This window comes from Setaria viridis, chromosome 4 (genome assembly GCF_005286985.2).
Source record: "Setaria viridis chromosome 4, Setaria_viridis_v4.0, whole genome shotgun sequence".
NCBI classification, from domain to species: domain Eukaryota; kingdom Viridiplantae; phylum Streptophyta; class Magnoliopsida; order Poales; family Poaceae; genus Setaria; species Setaria viridis.
In genome coordinates this window covers 39192434-39216214 of record NC_048266.2, presented here as the reverse complement: position 1 = coordinate 39216214, position 23781 = coordinate 39192434, and the positions used below count along the sequence as shown (strand labels likewise).

Here is a 23781-nt window from a genome sequence, read left to right as displayed (position 1 = left end):
CATTGAGCTTGCGCTCCAGGAGACCTTCCGGGATGTGATGCGCTCTGAACGCGGTCTTGAACTCGTTCCAGCTGACCACATGGCCAGCTGGCAACATAGCATGGTAGTGGTCCCACCAGAGCTGGGCAGAACCACGCAGCTGTTGAGCCGCAAACCGGGCCTTGTTATGGTTGGGGCACGGGGTGGTGAGGAGCTCGAACTTGGATTCAATCGTACGAACCCAGGCGTCGGCGTCGAGCGGTTCTTGTGTCTTCTGAAACAAAGGGGGTTGTGTCCCCAAGAAGTCCTCATAGCGAGCAACATGGGGTTACTGCTGAGCCCTTCCCCCATGGGGCTGCTGTTGTTGTCCTTGTACAAGATGCCTCAGCAGCTCGGTTTGAGCCGCTAAGATTGCCTCTAGTGGAGACGAGGGCGGGGGTGGGGGAAGATCCTATCTCTGCTCGCTGCTGCCGGGCACAGAACCAGATCTGGTGCGATGCGCCATCTGCAAGAGTTAACGTTCCATTAAATTCATGATCTTAGAAGTACTCCAACAGATGGAACGCATAAGCTAAAATTCTCCGATGCAACTCTTGCTGACAAAGTAACACACATCCTCATAAGGGAGATACATTCTTCTTATTGCCATGTTAGTTAGCATCTATCTTAGCTGTGTACTCGACTTCGGGCGAACCATAACATACCCAGACTCCTGGAATTTCCTTACATCCGAACTTAAGCCACGGGGTCGGGCTAGGCGATCATCCCGAGAAAAAGGGGTCAGCAACGATCCACACTAAAAAGGGGTCGGGCGAGGCGGAGACTGCCTCGAAAGGTTGGGCGAGGCGGAGAACTGCCTCGAGGGGTCGGGCGCATCCGATCTCGCGAACCGGGGTCGGCCAAACTTGAACAGACCCACAAAAAACAGCGTGTGTGGTCACTGCACAACTTACTTAGTCTAACATTCCAACACTTTGCCAAAGAGTTAAAGGTCAGACTCAGGATTTGATTTCATTGGGATCTTTTTACAGAGGTGTTCCAAACACAGGGAGTGCTCGACTCAAGGCTAACCTATTACAGATCTTTCCAAAATTTAGGCTACCGAGGAGTACAACAAAAGAATGAGTTCCTTGCAACTCTTCATCTACAAATGAACACTATGAGTAGGAGAAGGGGCGCCGTCTTCTTCAATGTCCATACTGGACGCTCCCTCAACCTCCTCGGGGTCCTCTTGAGCTTCTAGTTGCATATGGAGGGCGTGCATATCGTCGAGCTCGGCTTGATGCTCGTCCAGGTAAGCATTGGCAACCGCCAGCTCCATTTCCACTTCCATTTTCTCCTCTGATAGCTCGATCATGCCGTCCACCAGGTCGGCTACTTCTCCTTCGAGCTCAGAGATTCTGTCTTGCATGTCATGGATCTGAACGCCTCATTGGATAAGCTGATAGGTTTGGCCTACCAGGTCTCTTCTGGCAGCCTGGAGGTGTCCTTGGGCATCCACGACGGTCCGAGCAAGAATGGTCATGGCTCCTCCTTGGAGCTCAATCATCCGATAGAGGGCTGACATACACCGGATGTTGGTGGTGATGGTGACCATGGAGTAGGTGGTGGCCAGCACCTCGATATTTCCGACGCGGTCGAGCCACGCCGGATCCAACCGGTTCCTGGCAGGGAACAGGCCGATGGGGTCTAGGGTGACCTCCAGTGGGTGTAACTGACAGAAACGAGTAAGGAGCTGAAGAGCGGCGGACTCCCAGGTGTCCTCCGGAGCAAGACCATATGCTGATATCCCGAACGAGGGCCAGTCGGGCCGCACAGGAGGAGGAGGTACTACCGCCTGTACGTTGCACGTCTGGACGCCTTGCTCCAGGTACAGTCATCCCGCATACAACGGTGGGGACTGGTACCCGAACCATTTCAAGGTATCCCACAAGATCGTGGGGAAGCCCTCGAAGTGTAGACACGTTGATTGGAAGGTGCCATCCGCTCCAAACAGAACGTGTCCGGGGACGGCCATCGGGAACCAAGAAACCAAAACCACGTGAGATGGACTCCAAAGGTCAGGGGTCGGACCAAGAAAGCATTCGGTTTTTAACCGAAAACACACTGGAAGAACTAGAAATCCTTAGAACCAAAGAAGAGCTCTCCGAGCAAGGTTGCTTTTGAGGAGGGTGACTTTACAGATTTTAGCTTATGTCGCATGCACGGCCTACCTCGTTCTCAACCAAAACAAATGCCAAAACTTGGTCTTACGCAGTTAGTGCCGGTGGCAAGGCAACAAGTACGTCTCTCCCTATGATAGCTAGTCGGTTCTAGCAACGTCTCCTAAGCGAACGCGGTTAGTATACCTGCAGAAAACACCACCACACGAACCTTTCGTGCCAGGACCCACGAAAGCGTTCCCAAACATTACCGCTCACTATAGGAATGGCACCCATGCATTCAAGGCTGCATGGACAGCACTCAACCGTGGAAATAGGTTCCCTTTGAATGGAATCGTATAACCCTTCGCATACTCGCGATGCGGAATCAGCGCACGTGTAATAGACGTGGCGAGCAACCATGCTGATAGGCTCATTGGAATCGAACCGTACCAACCTTCATATGGATTACATACGGAACCTGCGCACGTATGATAGACGTGGGCGAAACAACCGCAATGATAGGGTCCTTTGAATAGAACTCCCTATCACCCCTCGCATACTCGTGATGCGAAACTCGGCACACGTATGATAAACGTGGCGAAGTGCTGGAGGGGTTAGCAAGATAACCAATAAAATATTAGCCACCTAAAACAACCCCAAAATCCCTAGGGCCTCTCGCACTAAAGTCATCCTTAACGATCGTACGAGACAGTTTTCAAAGAGTTTCTTGCAACTTTTATCTTTTCAAAGAAGTGTTTTAGGGCTTGTTGTGTTCTCTGTATTGCTAACCAGCTCTGGTACCAGCTGTGGCGGATCCACTTCGGATTAGCTTGATTAAACAGAGTTAAGCCGCCTAACATGCGACACCTATGCCTAAGCCAAGTTAACACGAAGTGCCGTCGGATTTCATCTGATTAACCACTTGAACAGGATCGAGTTAGCAAACTCACACGAAGGTGAGTGGTTCCAGAGAATACAACAAGTCCACCGAGTTGAACAACTCAACCATTTAGTTCGGCCAGAAAAACAAATCATCAGAGTTTTACAAGGTTTCAAAAGAAAACAACAGAAGGTAAAACAGCAAGCGGAAGCTAAACGCAGGGGTTGGACGTCCTCGGTGAGGCTAGCCAAGACATCAGTGATCCCTTTCCTCGCCGTCCGAGGAGGGATCCCACTCGACCGTCCAACCCGGAGGGAGCTGGGGCGGTCAAGTGCCAACGGAAGAAGGCTCGGGAGCAGCAACTTCACCTGAAAAGAAAGGCCACAACAAGGCCGAGCTACTAAGCTCAACAAGATTTAACCGACCGGGGGTAACTACTTCACCACTTCTAGACATGCAAAGCTTTTTGGCTGAGGGGTTTGTTTGCCAAGAAGCACTAAGTAGATCCCTACTTTCAAGTTTTAGCTCCGGTTCTAAGTTCATTATCCGGTCTAAGTTTTGCAACCTATTCTAAGAAATCATAGAACCAACCAAAGGTATATATATAACATCATCAAGACCATGTCATCATTATATTTCTTTCTTACTCAGGGTAGCATAGTGATCAAGCAGTCTCAAACTGTGAGAGGCAGACGAATCGATTCGAGTTCTTTAACCATACATGGTGAACCTAACCTCACGACATCCGCGCACCACGGAGGTCGCTTCCTGTGTCGGCCTTCCCCATCAATCCCCTAACCCGTGTTGGGCCCATTTCCTTTGGTGCAAGGTTCCACAGACCCGGCCTCTGCCATTCTGTGACCACGCTTGCCACCACGTGCGACAGCTAGCAGGGGAAACTCCGTTCCAAGAACAATGGGGTGACCGCTCACGTCTAGGTTCAATCCGGTACTAGGCTTCCTCATCCCATACTTAGTATGAGGTTAGTACTTTCAAACACTTGATCACGAACACCACCACTGTCGGGCCTTAGCAAGTTTCATAGACAGACGGGGCGATCAACCGACCACCAAAGAGTTACCCAAACCATGCCCCGTCCATCGTCCTTACAGTTGTGACAGGAGGAAGACAACCAACTCCTACAACTCGCGAGTGACATGAAATCACTCGACTTTTACCTCTTCCTATTTAAGCAAAGCATCTACTCGGTCCAACAGCTAGTGTTCAGATCAAGGGAGCTATGTTATGCATCTATGGTTCCAAACAACTCCTATACGTAAATGCATAAGCAAGATGCAGAAGGCATCACAAGTTTGGAAAACAAACATAGGGTTTTCATGCAATCGGGGCTTGCCTTCAAGCGAGAAAGGAGGAAGCTGCTCTTCTGCTTGGACGGCTTCGGCTTCTGGGGGCAGGAGCTCGGCTACACCATCGTCTTCTAGCGCCGGGTGCAGCTCGTAGTAGCCGTCGGCGAGACGCAGCTCTACACGAATGCAATGCAAGAGTTAGCATTTAGACGGTTATTTCAACAGCCACACTTGCAAGTCTGAGCCCAGAAACTTGCGACAAGTTACAGGAGGGTGGGGAGGTTCAAAGGAGTTGGTGGAGATCAAGAGGTAAGGGTCGGAGGAAAGAAACTTATGATCTGACCCTTAATCTAGAGGATTTGGTGTGCTAGGGGTCCTCAGACTCAACGCTGAAAGGTCCCCAAGTTTATACATACACACTCGGTTCGAAGAAAAAGGATACAGCCGAGTCCTCGGGCGAGGCGGAAAAAGGGTCAGCGGAACAGACAGGGTCGGGCGAGATGGAACCGGGGTCGAGCGGATAGGAGGGGTCGGGCGAAGCGGACAAGGGTCGGACGAACAAAAGGGTCGAACGAGGCGGAAAAGGGGTCGGACGAGGCGGAAAAAGGGTCGGACGAACAGAAGGGTCGGACGAGGCGGAAAGAGGGGTCAGCAGCTTACCTTCTTCTTACAAGGAAAGCTTGGGGTCGGGAAGGAGCAGGTCCGGGCGGAGGAACTGGAACACTAAGACTTGCAGCGGAGATGTCCGGCGGTGCTCCGGCGGCGGTGGTGCTTCTTGTGGATCACAAGTAAGCTCTTACGCAGCACGGAGGAGCAAGCGGCGGGGTGGATTGGGGGAAAGCGGTGTGGAGCGGAGAGGAGAGTTCCTCAGGGACTTAGTGTGGTGGCGCTGTGAGCTCGAACAGGGAGCAAGAGAAATGGCAGCTAGGGCAAGGGGAACTCTGGCGGGGCTTGCGCATTCCCTTTTATAGCGGCGCGGGAGTGAGAAGGGGAGCGGCGCAAAGGCTGGGGAAGAAGCAATAGAGTGCTCTGCCCGGGCGGCGATTGAGCGACGAGGGCGGTGGAGCAGGACTTCGGGGATGACGCCGGCGGTCATTGGGCTCTGGCGTCAGGGCGGCGCAAGCGCGGGTTTGCTGGTGGTTGAGATTTGGTGGAGGCGAGCGTCGTCGTGCGGTGGAGCTGATGGAAGTGACCGGGAAAACAGCGCTAGGATCAAGGGCGCACAGGTGAGAAGATAGGCGACCGCAGGCGCGCGGGCGAGCGCGGAGCAACAGATTGTCGGGCGGCTTCTGACAGGGCGGGAAAAGGAGCTGTCGCTGCCGTGGTCAGGGTTGGCGGAGGAGGAATCGTCGTGTAGCGAAGACCGGGCGGCGCGACTGTGGCGAGGTGACGGAAAAGACGGGCGACATCGGGCTCTGCGGCTGGGATCTGGCGATGTGATGATGGGTGCGGGCGGCGAGGTGCTGCAGAAAGGTTGCAGAGGGGCTTCCGCTGCGATTGGGGAGGAGGGAGCGAGAATCTATTTGGTCGCGGGCCGAAGACGAGGCGGAGCGGCGGACGTCGGAGGAGTTGAGCCACGCGGCGGGGGAACTCTGAAGCGGGCATGCAACTCGAGTGTGCCTGTCGCGGGGGATCTGGGAGAGAAGATCTCGTGGGCCCACCGGTCAAATTGAAGGGAGGTGTTGGGGAAGACTTAGAAGAATCCGGCGGGTGAGTTGGGGTCGGCGGGGTCGGAACTGGAGGCCAGCGGAGAGGGGTCGGGTCTCAGGGGTCGGGACCGGACTGGAGGTTGATCACTTAGGCTTGGAAAACTAAGACAGGTGATCAGGGGCTCGGATTAAGATTAACTCGGAAGATTTCGGGGTCGGTCGTCACAGCCCCTCCTGCGCCGCCCGCCACTCGCCCCCCCCCCCCCCCCGGCGTCCCCTACCGCCGGTGCCAGTACCTGCCCGAGCCCCCACCACCACCTGCCTCGCCGCCCGCCGGCCTATAAAAGGGAAGGGGGCGACGCCCTACCTCGCCCCATCTCCCGTCCACCAGTGCCACCGCCCCTCCCCTTGCTCCCTCCCATGCGCCGCCCTCGCCGAACGCCGCCGCCACCATAGCCGTGCGCCGCCGCCCGAAAGCCACCACCGGCCGCCCCTTCCCTGGTGCCGCCACCCAAGGTAAGGGAGCCAAAATGGGCTCCCCTCACCCTCCTCCACCTCCCCTCGCCGTGGGGCTCGCCGCCGGCAAAGCCACGGCCGGCCGCCGACCGGCCATCTCCTCCCTCTCCTTCTCTATTCCTGAACCAAGGAAGAAGAGGAGGAAATCACCTCCCAATTTTGATCTAACCCCTCTTAGTCCATATTCACGAACCAGTCCTTCCACCACTCTCAAGAATTTCTCGCAGATGTGCCCCTCTACCACCCAAAAATATTTACAAATAGGTCCCTGGTTTATCGCAGATCAGTCCTAAACCTCCTTTTAAGCCCCTAATACGTGATTAACTCATCATTTCATGCGCCAAACTTCCTCCAATTAATCCCAAATTCGACCACATCATCCTCCAGTATACTTCTGCCAAACCATATCCAAATTTCATGAAAATACTCATTCCACCTATTTTCCGTTCGCATTCTCTGTTCGGAGCTCAACGGGTAAAATCTTATTTTCTTTTATTTATTGTGTGCTCGTTTGTGTGCGTCGTAGATCGCGGAGTACCGGAGAAGGAGCCCGAGGAGGAGTTTGACCGCGAGCCCGAGCCCGAGCCCAAGGATCACTCACCCTTTGATGCATATTTATTCCTAGTTTTTCAAACACAACCTATTGACCCATTTTATAAAAGTGCATATTGTTTTATTGCAAGACATGGTTGGATAGCCACCCCTTGATTGTTATGATTATTCCTTGTTGTCCTATAATTATCTCTAAATATGACTTGCTCTGTTTGGATGATAATTACTGCTAGAATGCTTAGGACCTTGTTACTCAATTCAATCATGACCACAATATGTTTTGTTAAAGAATAAATGTGTGAGTATTTTCAATTGGGAGAATGGGTTTTCGGATATAAAGGAAAGAAATGCATAGATGGGATGGATGGGCGTTTCATGTGTGAAATGCCAAAATTGTGGGCTCGTACCTTAGTGATTGAGCAATGTTGGGAGATATCCATCTTGTCATGGTTAAGGACCGAGTTGATGTGTCATCTTGCCTAATTCAACCATCGTGCAACCACTCGACCGTTGTATGGGCAACGGCTTAGCATAAATCAAACTAGCTAAACTGTTAGTCTTCGGGTGAGCTGGTGAGCAACGGAAGCCCATGGAAAAGGGGTAAGATCTTTGTGACTTAAGTCCCGGCCGTTGGTAGGTCATTAACCGCTTGGTCGCTTCCATGTGGACTAGTCAGTCTTAGCTAAGGTGGGTAATGGCTTTGTTAGGATCCACACCGGCACTAACGTGATCGTGCTGCGGTACCCTACTTGTGGGAAAAGTGTACAACCTCTACAGAGTTAAAACCTATCCGGGTAGCCGTGTCCACGGAATTGGACGAGTTACGGCTTGGTCACATAACTAGCATTTGGAGATGGATGGTTTTTATGGCGGGTGTTGGATTTTGGAAGTGTCCGGCAATTGTGCCGTGGGCTATGGCGGACGGGGAGTCCGATAGCAATAAAATTTGGATCCTTTGTGTAGGATCAACCCCACTCAATGTTTCGGTTACTAAAGGAAAAGCTTTGCGAAAACTCTTTTGAAAAATGAACCCTTGCATGTGTTGAAAAACCTAGCTTTATAGCAAAATGAACCTTAGCCTTATTCTTGATATATCTGTGCATATTCTTGGTTGTATTCCCCTCCGTGGATAGGGTTGGACTTGTTGAGTACTTCTGTACTCACCCTTGTTTCGTTGCTACAGAGGAAGACCCGGGCTTCGCCGCCGAGGACTTTGAGTAGGAGGTTGTGTCCGCACCCAACGCTGCCTGTGGTGTTGGCCCTCGCAAGATGCTTCTGCTGCTGTGTAGTCCTGAGTGTTGTCTTTTAGCAGTTGCTTGGCTAGCCGCTGTGATTTATTTGCTTCTTATCGCGGCGTGGCTTTCACGCCCACTCCCTCAGGAGTTGTACTGTATTTGAACTATCTGTTGAATAAATGTGTTATCAACCTCCTGGGACTGATATTTGCATCACATTTAGTCTCGCTGATGTGGGGACGCTTCACAACCCTAGTACAATACTCACACCCCCCACACACACTAAAGGATTAACAAACAGGCGTGCCACAAGAATACACAAAACATGAACAAGAACACCACAGCCTAAGCAGCTATGGTCAGCGACCTGAAAAGGAAGTTTTGGAGCTTAGTTGCACCAGCCATGCCCTAGAGACTACATTCATCCATCTGTGTGCTTGCTTTTTCTAGAATAAAGTTCACCATGTCAGGAGAACACAGTTTTGGTTGTGATGAATTACCTTTGTAGTGTCCTGTGGTATTGTTTGTTAATATGTCGTACTGGTACTCACCATAATACATGGGTTCCCCTACAACAGAAAGTGCCGCGCAATGTAATATAATTATAATATTATTAATGTTGATTTATGGACCTTTGAAATTATAATAATAAGTATTGGGAGTGCTTTGCTTTACCCTTCCTTTCCTCGCATTCCTTATTAATGCGTGCTTATGCTTACATACGTGGGCTGGTATATTATCTTCAGTTCTTCACTGATTGCTTTGAGAATAGCTGCAGGTTTTGTAGATATATTTCCTGTCCTCTTTTTCTTGTTACCTCCTGGGATCCTCATTGCCATGTGTACATGTACATACCTTTCAACATTTTCGAAGTCTGGAGGGGGCCAACTAGATTTGCTCATCTTGGATTGCCTCTACAGGGTTAGTTTCTTTAGTTCCTTCTTGAGGCTATACTGCGTATACAGTTGTTTTCCCCTTCGTGCTGCTCATTTTTTATTTGTTTCTGGATTCACATTTAAACCAGGGAACTTTTATGGATCTACAATTCACTCCAGATTACAGCATAGGGACAAATTTTTCTGAATACTGAGAGGAACATGTAGAAAGGTAGAAAACGCCATTTCTTAAAGTTTCCTATTTACTATTTTTTTTTAAAATCCTATTTTTTAGTCACGAACTAATAATTGCACATGGCAGGAAATCTTTCAGTTTGGCGGCGCTTGAGAATTTCTACAAGCACAAATTCCGCTTTTTATGGGTCCAAAGATTCAATGATATTTTTCAAATAGCATAGCACAAGCATGATCTGTTGATTTGGCATCAACCATACAACCCACAAGATAGTTCAAGTCAAATTAGAACATTGACTGCAACAGATAGATGATATTGATTATATTTGTAAACGACTTTCTCGTGAGTAAAAGTAGGTGTTTCAGTGTCCCCACAAAATACCGTCCATCTTCTTTATAAAGTAGTTGAGTGTTCTTGTCAATTGGAGAACGTAATGCTGCTCGACCAGTCCCCGCACTAGCTCGAGAAGTCCTACCAGCAGGAGGCACTCAAGGGGGGTCACTATCATGGACGGCGATGCCGAGGACCTGCCCAACCCCACTGACACCTTCGACCGACACATCTTCGCCGGCAGGTCACTGACGCTCTTGCTTGATCCACTTCACTTCTCTTCACTACTGTACATATTATGAATCAGTTGCAAGTAATTGGTATTGTGATGATTGCACATTCTGTTCTTAACTAGTCAAGTAGAGATTGCTGATTTTCGTGACCTATCACATACATTGCAGCATTGAGTATTGGGCTGAGCTGCAGAGAGGTTTGGTGGGCTAGCTTGTGAGATTGGCCCCGTGTACCCAACCTTCTGGCTGTCCTACTGCTTCGTTGATATGTGGATGCTTTTCCCCAAGGAAGGTACATCAAGTGGTTCAAGAAGGCTGGGTTCCAGGATGTCACTATGTCAGGCTGAAAAGAATTGGACCAAAGTGGTACCATGGTTGCCGAAGGCATGGCCTCATTATGGGATGCTCTGTCACAGGTGAAGACAGAATGTGGACACTCTCCTTTGGAGGTATACTTCTTCTCATTTTTGCTAATGGATTCGCTGTTACATATCTCAGTGAATATTTGGCATACCTCATTTGATTTTTTAGATTGTTCATTTCACCGAGGGTTTCTAGTATAAGTTTTCCATTCTATTTTTTATGCAGCTTGGTTCAAAGGCAGAGGATGTCAGCAAACGGGTGAGTCCGAGCACTGTCCTCCTTCGCATCCTCATTGGAACGATATATGCTGCGTACTGTATTCTGTGCCTATTTACATGTTGTTAAAGAACCGGATTTTCCCTAAGGCATGCCAATCTAAGTGAAGGGGACTGAGCTCAACTGTTCAAGGAAGAGAGGATAGCCAATATCTGAATTATCCTTCTCTATATTATGTGCTTCCTATCTATTTTGTATTTACCTTTTGTTTTTGTTGCTGTTATATACTTCACTACTGTTATTCATGTTTGTGTGAAGCAACGATATTATGGTCCGGATTATTCTCAACAGTATATATTACGTGCATATATAACTTAATTAACAATGTCTGATGATATAATATGAAGCTCCCCTTACCTGTCTCCAATATCATTTTCTGTGCAGCCCAGAGGCTAAGGATATCGGCAAGCCTGTGAGAGTGTGAGTCCAATTACCTTCATATTCCACTTTCTTGTAGGGACGATACCAGCTAAGGATATGTTGATGTCTATTTACATATGGTGAATGACCAGATTGTGCCCTAAGACATGCCAATGTGATTAAATGGGACTGTACTGTAAGTAAGAGGGGTCTGAACCAATCTTTTCTATTAGGTGATTTTTGGCTGTTTTATACTTAGCTTTTTTCATAATGCTTTTGCTATCAATCCTGTTTGTGTGAAGCAATAATATTAAGACCTTGCTTTCTCAACACTCTTGTGCATGAAATGGAGTCTATGTCAGGTTTATTGATTCTAAATTGCGATGAATGTGTAATCTACTTAGTATCTAACTCTGGAAAATTTATTCTTCTTCAGTTTGCTAATGGTACATAGAAATGTTATCTGATGACTTCTGCTAAGAAAGATTTTTTGTCGTGGTGAAGGTATATAAATGGATTCCTTTTTTGTTCTTCATGTACTTGATCTTCTCTTATTGCATGATATATGTGCACAACAAACTGATTTCTCTTGCTATGTGATAATATTTGTTGTTAACAAATTTGATTCTATGACATTTGCATGCCACATTATCAATGTATCACTCTATTCTGACTGTAAATAGGTTGCCATGATGTTGTGCTGTTAACAAGATCTTCCCTGGAAGAGCATTTATGAAGTGAAAGTGACCACTAGATGGGCAATGAAATTGACTACTGAACATTAAAGAATGACTTGTAAGGTAGGCCTTACTGCAGGAAAGTCTAAATGAATTTATATGCATGCTTTTGTACACATAACATCTATGCAGCTAATGCATTTCCTGTGCACGTTTGCATACCCTGACAAACTAGTGCAGTATAAGGAAAGTAATCACCATAACTCGCACAAATTTTTCTAAGTGTTCTGAAAGGCCTTCATACTTGTGTGCTGTAAATTGTGTGTGTAGAGAGTGGATAGCTGAAGTTAAGTCTGATAATTGCTTATTTGTTGGATCTGGATCTATGATAAAGCATGCTGCATATTTGGATTTGTTAAACTTCAATCACAACTCAAAATGCTCTCATCCATTTTGTTTGTGTTCTTTCAATTGTACATTTGTTCTACTTCTCTGCATTGTCTTTATACTCTTTTTGGTTTGTGCAAAAAGCAGAATAGATATTGCATAGTGCATGTTCTTCATCAAGGTTTCATATAACACCCAGCTTTTCTAAAGGAAAAAAATGACAGAAGGTAGAAGTATAGCATGAATTTGGTTAGAATTAACTCTCTGCTTGCATATCAACCTATCTTAACCCAATATGTCGAAATGCTCATTTTGGAGAAAGTGTGTTATTGCAAATGCGAAAATCCAGAACTCTTTAACATTTGAGCACGGTAATCTAACATCCAAATGAAGTTTTGAACTAAAACTGCTGATCAATTAAACGTTGAGAGATTTTTAAAATATGCACATAAGTTTGTACATAAATGGTGGTTTTGGCACACAATAGCTTAGTTAGTACTGCATTGATGTTTTATACATTACAAATATAAAAAGAGTTACATAACACGTATCTATCTTCCAGATCTACATTCAACACCAGTTTGACTCATTCCACACTTTGGTATCCCATTTCGTCTTCTTCGAGATCTACATTCAACACCAGTTTGGCTCATTCCAAACTCTGGTAACCCATTTCGTCTGAAGAGACAGGTGATCTTTTTCTCGAACTATGTAGAAGAGCTGCGTGTCATTTCATTAAGATAGAAGAAAATAGAACAATGAGCCTGGATATAACCAGGTCAAGAAACACACACAGGGGCTAAAGACTCACCACAGCCTAGAAAAAAATACATGACCATGGACCCTTGGTTCTTAAGCTGCCGCAGTCAGTGACCTGGCTAGAAGTTCCTGAAGTTTGTAGGCTCCTTCCATACGCCATAAACTGCACTCATCCGCCACTGTACGGAGGAGTGTACTGACATAAGGTGACCTTCCCTAAAAAACGCAGGAATTCCGATGCTTCCAGACTTCCGAAGACACTAAGGTCCTATTTGGATATACTCTCCTAAAGATTAGGAGTCCACTTTTAGGATACTATTAGGACTTGTGCATCCAAACATGGGTCTTAAAAGTACACTCTAAACTTTAGGAGGGTCATTTTCATTAGGAGAGCCAAGGGGTACTAATGGATCCTATTTATCCTAAAAGTGGTCCCCAAGTCCCCCTTTACCTCTGTTACCCTCGCATGCATTAATGACGTGAACAGTGCAGGGTAGTTTAGAGGAGTAATTGGGGGGTAAAAATGATATTTTCCCTCCAACATCCTAAAGATTAGTAGTCCATCCAAACAGCCATGTACTAAACTTTTCAAAAAAATTCAAAACTTCTAGATACTGTTTTTTTAACATTTCCCCTTTTATTGTAACTGTACTCATTATCTGTTTCAGGCTTTATTCTATTCCATGTCACCCCCGTTGTGGTTATGTTTGATTGTTGTTCTGAAAATGAACTCAAGAAGTAAAAATGTAGTTTTGACATATCATGGAAAATTCTCTGCACATGCTATTCAGGCCTTGAAAATTGAAACCCTTTTTCGTCACATAATTTGCTTGGGTGTTTGGAATAGTTTTATCTGATTGCCAGTAGCCTAAGTAGTAATCTGGTGATAAGAGCCACGGAGCCACATAGGTATACTACTTAGATGCTACTAAGAAAATAATGGGGTTTTATCGTCGTATAGTCCTTTTCTATAATGGTTACAAAGTATGCTCTCTAAATTCCGTGTTTTGAACCTGTGGAATGACGGCTGCCTTCCTGATTCACCTGCAGCACTGTAATGCTGACGGGACACCTATTACGTCGCCCCCGATAAATGACTATCCCTGGAGTCCTAGATGGGATCAGGCAGAAATGGTTGAACGTATCTAGTAAGTCTATGGTCTACATGTAGTCAATCTATGTTTGCCTTTGGAGAATCCAGTTTTAAGATCCTGTCGCATTTTGCAGTGACTTCCTGACCGATGAGTGCCAAAATTTCAAGAAGTTCTGCAGTGATGCTATCACTCAGCAGAAATAGCTGCCATCACTCAGCAGCGGAAGCTTTGAACAAGCTTCCTTATTCTTAGCAACTGGAACCCTCGTGTCCATTTCTGTATCGCAACAGGCAACAGGCAACAGGCGATGGACCGGTGCCCATTCACTGCTGTATCAGGATTTCCTGTCATGTGATGCGGGAAGTTGGGAGGCAATCTCAGGCGGTAGAACCCCATAGGATCGCTTCTGTTTTGCAGCCTTGTTGATTGTTTGGGATGTGTGCAATCCATTTCTTTGGACCTTGTAAATATGGTTAGAATGGCAGGCATCTCTACCTCCATCGCACCCTCCCTTGTAAAGTACGCTGGCAAAGATTTTTACTCTCGCTGCTGTTAGGAAAATTGTATTGGTTTTCTGCGCATACCTGATAATCCATACAAACTTGTGTATATTGGCTCAATTGTCCGAGAAGCGGTGCGTTTGGTTGGGTGCGATTTTACTCCATGCAAACTTGTTGAGAGGGAATGCGAGTTTAGAGATAAGAGTCTATAAATATCTTTTTATCAGATGAGAATGGGAATTTTGTGGGGCGAAGAATATGAATTTAGGGTTCAACTAACTAGCACCAATCTGGTTGAGAATTGAAGGATAATAAATCTTAACTGTTCATCGAAACTTAATGATGCAATTTCGCACGCCCCAAACCACCAACCAAACAAGGATAACAATTCTCTATCGAATTCCCGTTCTCAAACAAGGAATATTATATTATGACTAAAAGTCCTAACTCCAACGCAAATTTACTCTGAGTAGCTGCATTTGGAGTCTTCTCAACATCTGTAGTCGCTCTGCCACTACATTTATTGTTGGCTTGTCATCTCCTTTTGGGCTCAGACAGTGCATAACAAGTTCCCCTAGTTTCTCAAGCACTACCAGAACTTCACCATCTATTATTTCACTGTCCAATATATCCTGGAGATTATTCTGGTTGAACATAAATATGAAAGCATCTCATCCTAAAAAAATTGTCACAACTTAAACATAGGAAGGCAATACATTAACAGAACTGCAGTTGAGTGTACACATCATTAAAACATATAAGGCAAAAGAGTCACAACCGAGTTAAATTCAAAGATACTAACTCCTTATCACGACATGATTGTAGCATCTTACAGCCAAAATGCCACAGGGTCCCCATCGAGGAATCTCTCGGTGGTTTGTTTAGGCACCTTGTAGCATTGCACCTTGCAAGTCCCGCCGGTCGTCAGGTCTCCATTGTTGTCATAGCTGACAGAGAACGTTGTCAAACGATAAAGATGGCGACTTCCACCCTCCTTGAGCTCCTGATCATCGTCGCCATGTTCAATAGGCACCTCCTCTCCACCCTCCTTGAGCTCCTGATCATCGTTGCCATGTTCAACAGAGACGCACTGGACAAGGCAAAACTCATTCCCATCTCCATTCCCATCTTGCATATGGATGAGTGTAGCACCTACATGGGTCTCAGCTGGGTCCTGGCTGAACAACTTCTCCTTGCAAAGCTTCAGCTTACCGCCGTCGGCGGCGCCCACCAGGTGGCCGAGGGTGGCCGGATCTTTGGAGAGCCCTACATTGGTTCCCAAGCAGCTGACAAAGTACCCGCGGCCGGTGAATGGCAGCGTCCACTGGTTGCAAGATGGCATCCAAACAAGCTCCTCCGTGTCGATCTTCCCGATGTCCAAGGTGAAGGTGCCCTCGTTGGTGCTGACCATGATCATCGTCTCATCAGGGCTCACAATGTAGGCAGTGACATCCAGCCTGCTGAATGGCGGCTCCGGGAGTTTGCGCCACGACCACCCATCGTTGCTACTGCGACGAATTTCCAACCGCGGGGGCCAGAGCGGCTCGAAGGAGAGCATCGAGAAGGTGCAGTTGTCCAAAGCGAGCAACCCATTGTGGACAGGGAGGTAGATGGGAATATCGTGATCCATCTGGCCAGGGCCAAAGGTGACGCCCCGCGAGCGGACGTCGACGATGGGCATGAAGTCACCGGGCACCGAGCCATCGTCCCAGGGATCTCTGGGATGCGTCGCCACGATCCTGGTGCCAACGGCGGCGAAGAACAAGGGGTACCCCCGCGGTGCCTCCAAGCAGATGATAGGCTGAGGCAAGTGCCGGTCAGCGCCTTCGCTGGAGGCGGCGGCGCCGTTGCCTGAGGCGGCGGCGCCGTTCTGTGATGAAGCAGCCTTCTGACTGGTGGAGACGCGCAAGTCTATCTCGCAGATGCTGTATCCCCACGGCCAGTCATCAAAGATGAGGTAGAGGCGGCGCTCCTCCAGACGCTTTGCCGCGTAAAAGCTGTCACCATCACCGCGCCAGCGCTTTAGCGATTGCATCTCGTTCTCGTTCCTTGCTCGATCGTCGCCTTCTTGTCCTCTCCTCACCAACCGGCGCAAACTAGATCTGACAGAGGTTGGCGTTGAGATTGATCCGAATCGAGGACAACAAAGGGCAACAGAGAAGGAGGAACCGCAGGTACGCACCTATTGGTCGAAGATGGTGCGGCGGTGACTCCCCATCGTCGGAGGGCCATTTCCATTAGGAGGGCTGGGTACTAATGGATCTTATTTCTTCTAAAAGTGATCCTCAAGTCCTCCTTTACCCCTGTTGCCCTCGCATGCATTAATGACGTGAACGGTGCAGGGGTAGTTTAGAGGAGTAATTAGGGGGTAAAAATGATATTTTTCCTCCAACATCTACAAATAAGAGTCTATAAGTATCTTTTTATCAGATGAGAATGGGAATTTTGTGGGGCGAAGAATATGAATTTAGGGTTCAACTAACTAGCACCAATCTAGTTGGGAATTGAAGGATAATAAATCTTAACTGTTCATCGAAACTTAACGATGCAATTTCGCACACCCCAAACTACCGACCAAACAAGGATAACAATTCTCTATCGAATTCCCGTTCTCAAACAAGGAATATTATATTATGACTACTAAAAGTCCTAACTCCAACGCAAATTTAACTTAACGCCCCGTGATGCCAAACGATCGCAATTGTACCGGAGGAAAGGAAAACCAACAAAACCTGACGCTGACTCGGTGTGGGCCCGTGGTGGCGTGATCGGACGGCTGAGATTGATCCAGATTTCACTCTGGACGATCGAGCACTCAACCCTAGCACATTCCCCCATAAATACCACGCAGGCCGTGTCCGCCGCACCTCACTAGTAGCCGCCGCCGCCGCCGCCGCCGCCCCCAGCTTTGTCGCGTCCACCCTTGCATTCTTTATGTTTTTCTTCAGGAGAGGTCGAATGTTTCGTGTTTCTTCTATCCCTCCACTTGCGCGTTTTTTTTTTGTTCAACTTGCGGGCCAGTCTCGGCCATTTTTCCCCCGCGAATTCTTGCTCGTTTTTGCTTTGATTTGATATATGATATGATGGGGGATGCTGTGGCAGATGACGACATGTTTATCCTGCTTACGATGCAGAAGCTGAGTCAAGCTGTGTTGCTCATCTTCCATGACTCTGATGCCTGCCTGATCCCCCATCACTTGCATCCTGCTGTTTGGATCTATTTCTCCTCTGATTAGATTTTGCTTTGATGTTCCGAGCGATCAGGGGCGCCGCGATTATCACTCCATCTCCATCCAGTATTCGAGTTTTGCTAAAAATTTACATGATGTTGGAAGATAATACAAATCAAAATACATGTCTCACGCAATTCTTAAACTAATCGCGAGCCTAGCGTTGCTTGTATGACGCTAGTCGGATCAAGTTGGTTGGTCAATACAAGGATTAAGTGTGCATTAGTAACATCGATGGAGATGTGCAATCTCAACTACTACTTTCAAGACATTACAATACCATCGTGGTTACGATCTTGTTGCTTTCTTTTCAGCGATTCAGCAGGCAACTAATCAAGCTTCAGAATTTGCTGCTGATGCTACAACTGCTCGCGACTTGATGTGTTGATGCTCGTCATGCTCATAGCAGTTTTGCAGGTGATGGATCTTGCGGTGCCTTTAGAAAAAAAAATACTACAAGTACTTCCTCCGTTTAAAATTGTAAGCTATTCTAATTTTTTTTGACTGTTTAAAATTGTAAGTCATTCTAATTTTTTTTTTACTTTTAAAATTGTAAGTCATTCTAATTATTTTGAAAAGTCAAAGTATCCCTCTCATATCTGAACAAGCTCTAAAGCATCCCTCTCATATCTTGTTCGAGGAGATTAACAGCACTAGCTCTAAATTTCATTTAGAAGATGCAATACATAAGATTCAGGCTACAGTTGCGCCGTCTTCACCGGCAGCTCAAGTCCATTACAGCACTGTAACATTCAGGTTACACAGGCTACAGTTGTGCCACTGCAACATTGTATATTACTCAAAAGCTTTCAGACCATGAATCTAACTAATTCACATACACTTCAACTACATTATATGAAATAAAATCACCGAAGCAGGATAGAGGGATTTCTGCATAATGACAAATGGAGCACAAATTATGGACATCTGACCATATGGAAGAGGGGCAGCAACTTGAGCTGATTAGATCACATGTCGATTCTACTTTCTAGATAGGATGACAACCATTTTATAATGACTGTACAGGGCATAAAAGCCTTCTTAATCCCAAGCAAGCTAGGGTAGGCTATAGATTTGAAAACCAAAAGGAGTCAAAAGAGACTGTAGAAAATAAAACAAGCTGAATTTCAACTATAAACTAAAACAGGTTGGAATTGCGCAATCTACTTATGGTAACGAAGACAGAGTATCAGATGTACTCCTCATTCAAACCAGCACAGATAACACAATCATGTCGTATGAAATTTATCTAAGGTCATCAAACAGAATGGCACATCTGAAAACAGCAAAGCAGACTCAATCTTAACAGGTAAGTATAGAATCTACTCAAGACTGAGAATTCAACCATAAAACGGAACATAGATACATAGTAGTTATGCCGCCGCTACCAGTACCAAGAGTTTTCTGATTTCAAAAGATATTGCTTGGGAACTTGTCAGGAGTTAAAATTTTGCTACCCTATTCCAAGGTGCTTCTGCATCAATTGTCATGCTTCAGTAACTTCAGCATCCCTGTCTTCCTCTGAAGTCAAGCTCCAAACTTCAGAGCACAAGAGAAGTAAACAAGATCAACATTATTAGAAACCAAATATTGTGACAAACATATTATTGTAACTGATATTCTGAACCGCGAATTTCTCACCAGGGCTAGCCTCAAGGCCATAGGGGAACCTTTTCGAGCTGTCTGGGGATTTGAATACTCCAAGGTTTTCAACTGTTCTCTTCTCCAGATCAACAGCCAGCATTAGCCCGTTCACATCTCCAATCCGTGCAGCAGATTTCAGGTAGACCACATTCAAATCATCCATAGCAAAGGAAATGAAAGTAGTGTACCTTCCTATAAAGGACAAATGCTCTCCCTGGGGCATTGTGAGATCCTTAGCATCAATGATACATCTGTTGGACCAGGAAGAGCCATCAACCTCACGTGACCAGGTCACGATTCTCCAAGTAGAGACTGAGTAACTTGGAAGGGGAAAATCAATACACCTGTTATTGTTGCTACCATCTTCAATGATATCAACATCATAATCTATTTCAGGCAAGTCTAGAGATGCATAGAAGGCATTGTGAATCTCACAAAACTTCAGTATTCCATCAGATGATCCAACTCCCCAATACGTGCATGGAGCAAACTTCTGATAGCCACTCACACGATGGGCAATCACACGGTGGGCAAAAGTTCTATATGGCAAAGGGATGTATCGCAGTTCAGGCTGCACTGAGGATGCATCACATATTAGCATTCCATTCTTTAGATCAACCCATAGAATGTGACCATTACCCAGCTTGACTGCGTATTCTGGTCGAACTGCTGCACTGCCATGGGGCTTGCGCACATTAAGAGTTCTCCAGCCACCATCTGTTGAATACATTTGCAGATCATATGAGAGGTAATCAGAGGACAGCGACACCGAAGCAAGAATTAGTTTTGGCAGAATGCCAAACACACTTGAGTATGATCTGGGTAGTGACACAACAAGTTTTGGCAGACTAAATAGTGAATCAGGACTGCCAGCAGCATCAGTCAACAGTACAAACCAGTCCATGCTTTGGATTATACTTCTTCTGCCTAAGTCTGAAGTAGAAATGCAAGCATTAAAAAAGGAAACATTTCCAGTATAAACATTTAGTAAGGGTACAGGCTACCAGGAGACAAGATCTCACCAGCGAAATCGACACCGAAGATAATGTAGGGGAACTGTGCGCAAACCAATTCGACTTTCGCTATCCTTGCGCTGGAGTATACACGACAGATTGATTCTTGTGGTGGCTTGGCAATGCTTAGCGATGCACTGACCATATAACCATTTGGAGAGAATGCAATGCATCTGCCTTTATCCGTGGGGGAACCACGTACCACCGCAGCTGAGAGTAAAATCCAAGGATGCCTGTCTTCTAAAGCTGTAGGAGTTTCATCATCTGTTGAGGGAGCACCTCCAGTCTCTGTGTCACTATTGAGCTGCTTTCTATTTATAATTTCGCCACAAAGCCCTTCTGGTGGAAGGGAATATTCCTACAGATGAAGCATGAATTTAATAACATTGGTTCTGGACCATCAATAAAGCAAGAAATCAAAGAGAAACCAGGTTGCAGAACAGAAAACTCAAAAGGTCATTATTCATCAACTTAAGACAATCAGCTTTATCATAGTAAAATCTGTCAAATCGATACAAATGACCGTCTAACATGAAACTAAGTGATTTTTTTTTTGTCAATACATACCAGAAGCCTATGTGCAAATATAAAAAGAACCTATTCTGCATAATGTTAGCCATAATATTTATATTAAAGTTGATACTCCTTGCAAATTGAGAAGTACCTTCTTCTGCACGCTCTTGATGACACCAACAGCAACTGTTTGCTTCATATCGCGCATGACGAAGCGACCAAGAGGAGGGTACTCAGAGAAGGTCTCAACAACCATGGGCTTGGTGGGAATCATCTTCACCATACCACCATCACCCTTTTTCAAGAACTTGGGCTCCTTCTCAAGCTCCTTGGAAGACCGCCTGTCGATCTTTGAAATGAGCTCGGCAAACTTGACAGCAATGTGAGAGGTGTGGCAGTCCAGCACTGGGGCATAGCCGCTTGTGATATGGCCAGGGTGGTCCATGATGATGACCCGGGAGGTGAAGCTGGCAGCCTCCTTTGCAGGGTCCTCATTGGAGTTTGAGGCAACATAACCACGCTTGAGATCCTTCACAGCAACGTTCTTAACGTTGAACCCAACAATGTCACCAGGAAAGGCCTCCTGGAGCGCCTCATGGTGCATCTCTAGAGACTTCACCTCAGTAGTCAGGCCACTGGGACCAAAGGTGACAACCATACCAGGCTTTATAATACCACTGGCTACACGGCCAACTGGAACAGTTCCAATAGCACCAAGCTTGTACACATCTCGAAGGGGGAGACGCAGGGGTTTGTCTGAAGGCCTCTTAGGCTCATTGATCAAGTCAAGAGCCTCAAGCAGCGTTGGGCCCTTGTACCAGTCAAGATTGGTGGACCTCTCAATCAAGTTATCACCATTGAAACCAGATATGGGCACAAAAAGAATCTTTTCCTGATTGTAGCCAATACGATTGAGAAGTAAAGAGACTTTCTCCACTATCTCGTTGTAGCGATCTTTCGAGTACTTGGGAGTGGTGGCATCCATCTGCAACATAACAAAACATCACCCGCATTAAAGCAGGGAGTTTACAGTGAAGCAGGTGACAACAGCACCATGATTGTCGGCAAATTAACAGCACACTTTGGGAGAATACAGCGTAAAAGAAACAAACTACTCCAATAAAGTTTTGGAGGATGAACTAACTCAACAGCATGCCAAGTCGGATCAACATATGAAAAGTCAAGTTAAACTTACTACATGTACTAGAAATTATGGCAACAGAACTAAAATATAGTAACAAATGCGGAACTTCCAAGTCTATGAGGTATCAGCAGATCCTAGAACTAACTCAAGTAAAGAGTGCATTTGATAACCATATAACAAGCACGGTGCATCACAAATGTTGCATTATTAAGGATATCACAAGATGTGTTATTAAGTATATCACCACCGTTACATTATCAATTGGTACCGCACTGCACTTTCATTATACTATTAATACTAATAAATACGGACAGTTCATGCAGTTGACAGTTTAACACAAATTTATGGGGGCAGATTGCCAAGATGTACAAACATAGGAAACAGACAATTTATAATGCGACCAGCATGTTAAATCTTCTTCATGAGCCACTATTTGCAATGCAACAAGCATCAAATTATTAAAACGAGGAAGTACAATGAACCGTATGAGCTCACAAGCAAAAATAGGAAGTATACCTTGTTGCAGCAGCAGATCATCTGCTTCACTCCAAGGGTGAAAGCAAGGAGAGCATGCTCACGGGTCTGGCCATCCGTGGAGATACCAGCCTCAAAACTACCAGCCATAGAGTCAATAACAAGGACAGCACAGTCAGCCTGGGAGGTACCAGTAATCATGTTCTTGATAAAGTCGCGGTGTCCAGGGGCATCAATGACAGTGCAGTAGTACTTGGTGGTCTCAAACTTCCTCAGAGCAATATCGATGGTGATACCTCTCTCACGCTCAGCCTTGAGCTTGTCAAGCACCCAGGCGTACCTGAACGACCTCTTGTTCATTTCATCTGCTTCTTTCTCTGTTCTGTCAATCACACTCTTATCAATACCTCCAAGCTTGTACATCAGGTGGCCAGTGGTGGTCGACTTGCCAGAGTCCACATGGCCGATGACCACAATACTAATGTGAACTTTCTCATTACCCATGACTAAAATTGAAACTTAATCTGCAGCATAAGTTACGAAAATGTAGTTAGTCTCTAGCACATAAATCATGATGGTCATGGAAGAACATGCAGATATTTAACGGCAATATACAGTATTTCAGATAACCTGATCAAACAAAAAAACAGAACAACCGAATTCATGGAAGTAGTATTTGAAAAGGAGGTTAGTACTATATAGCACAAACATATTAGAGCAGACTTAGACCAATAAGGCGGTTAAACACTTGTTAGAGTCACCATACACCATCAGTTCGATTATCAATTTAACCTACATTACAAATGATTCCAATTCCTAGAGGCAGATGGAACATTATGAACCAACTCTTTAGAAAGTAGACGGCTAGATGCAAAACTCTCACACTTACATAGATGTATGGACATTCATCAAAAGTATAATCGCCAACAGAGGGAGAGGGAGACGAAGAAAAGAGGGGTGGCGCGGTGCTCACGGTAGGGGGTTTCGCGGACGGCGAGGTTGGGGAAGGAGTAGCCGTGCAGGCGCTCCTCCTCCTCGTTGCGCTCCCGATCACGACCTGAATAGCTCCGTCCTCGTCCTCCGCCTTGCTTCTCCGGGCTCGGCGGCTGCTTGGTGGAGATTGGAGGAGGGAGAGAGAGAGGGGGAATGGGGAATGGCGAGAGCTAGTGGGGTTTTATGGTTCTACACACTAGAAGTAGGGTTTGGGCAAGGCGGCTTGGAACTCGGCGTCCGGGCCGTGGACCGCGGTTGGATGCGATCGAGAAGCTTCCAAGTGGCGACGTGGCGGGTGATGAGCACTCTGTGATGGCGAAGGCGCGGATGAGGGTGTGGTGTCGGAGCGTGCGCTCGGACCCGCGCTCGTCGGCGTCGTGCGGCTCGAACCGCCTCGGGAGCGGAGCAGAGAGATAGAGGGTGCGGAACTGTGGGCGCTGCATCCCGTTACGCGGAAC

The 23781-nt window shown here is 46.4% G+C and overlaps 1 protein-coding gene, 2 long non-coding RNA genes and 1 pseudogene across 4 annotated transcripts; 3 read left to right on the top strand and 1 right to left on the bottom strand.

Annotated features, from left to right (window-relative positions):
- The window catches only part of LOC117853715 (2-methyl-6-phytyl-1,4-hydroquinone methyltransferase 2, chloroplastic-like), a 32462-nt pseudogene extending 20773 nt beyond the window's left edge, over positions 1 to 11689 (top strand).
- Positions 11690 to 13381: 1692 nt separating this feature from the next.
- Positions 13382 to 14421, top strand: LOC140220103 (uncharacterized). The gene is made up of 2 exons (XR_011897958.1): positions 13382 to 13866; positions 13946 to 14421. It is a non-coding gene; the product is annotated as an uncharacterized lncRNA (long non-coding RNA).
- A 2696-nt stretch (positions 14422 to 17117) lies between these two features.
- LOC140222534 (uncharacterized) lies at positions 17118 to 18083 on the top strand. Its single transcript, XR_011898101.1, has 2 exons — positions 17118 to 17265; positions 17857 to 18083. It is a non-coding gene; the product is annotated as an uncharacterized lncRNA (long non-coding RNA).
- Positions 18084 to 18763: 680 nt separating this feature from the next.
- On the bottom strand, positions 18764 to 23781 carry LOC117852377 (elongation factor 1-alpha). Of its 2 annotated transcripts, none has more exons than XM_034734443.2 (6): positions 23304 to 23781; positions 22373 to 22854; positions 20864 to 21697; positions 20209 to 20557; positions 19184 to 19903; positions 18764 to 19081 (listed from the first exon to the last, which is right to left on the bottom strand). In XM_034734443.2, the coding sequence occupies exons 2-6, from the start codon at positions 22832 to 22834 to the stop codon at positions 19029 to 19031; spliced, it is 2418 nt and encodes an 805-aa protein (XP_034590334.1). In that variant the 5' UTR covers positions 22835 to 22854; positions 23304 to 23781; the 3' UTR covers positions 18764 to 19028. The 2 variants fall into 2 exon arrangements, with proteins under 2 accessions (XP_034590334.1, XP_034590333.1); XM_034734442.2 differs by having other exon boundaries at positions 19184 to 20119; positions 23304 to 23780.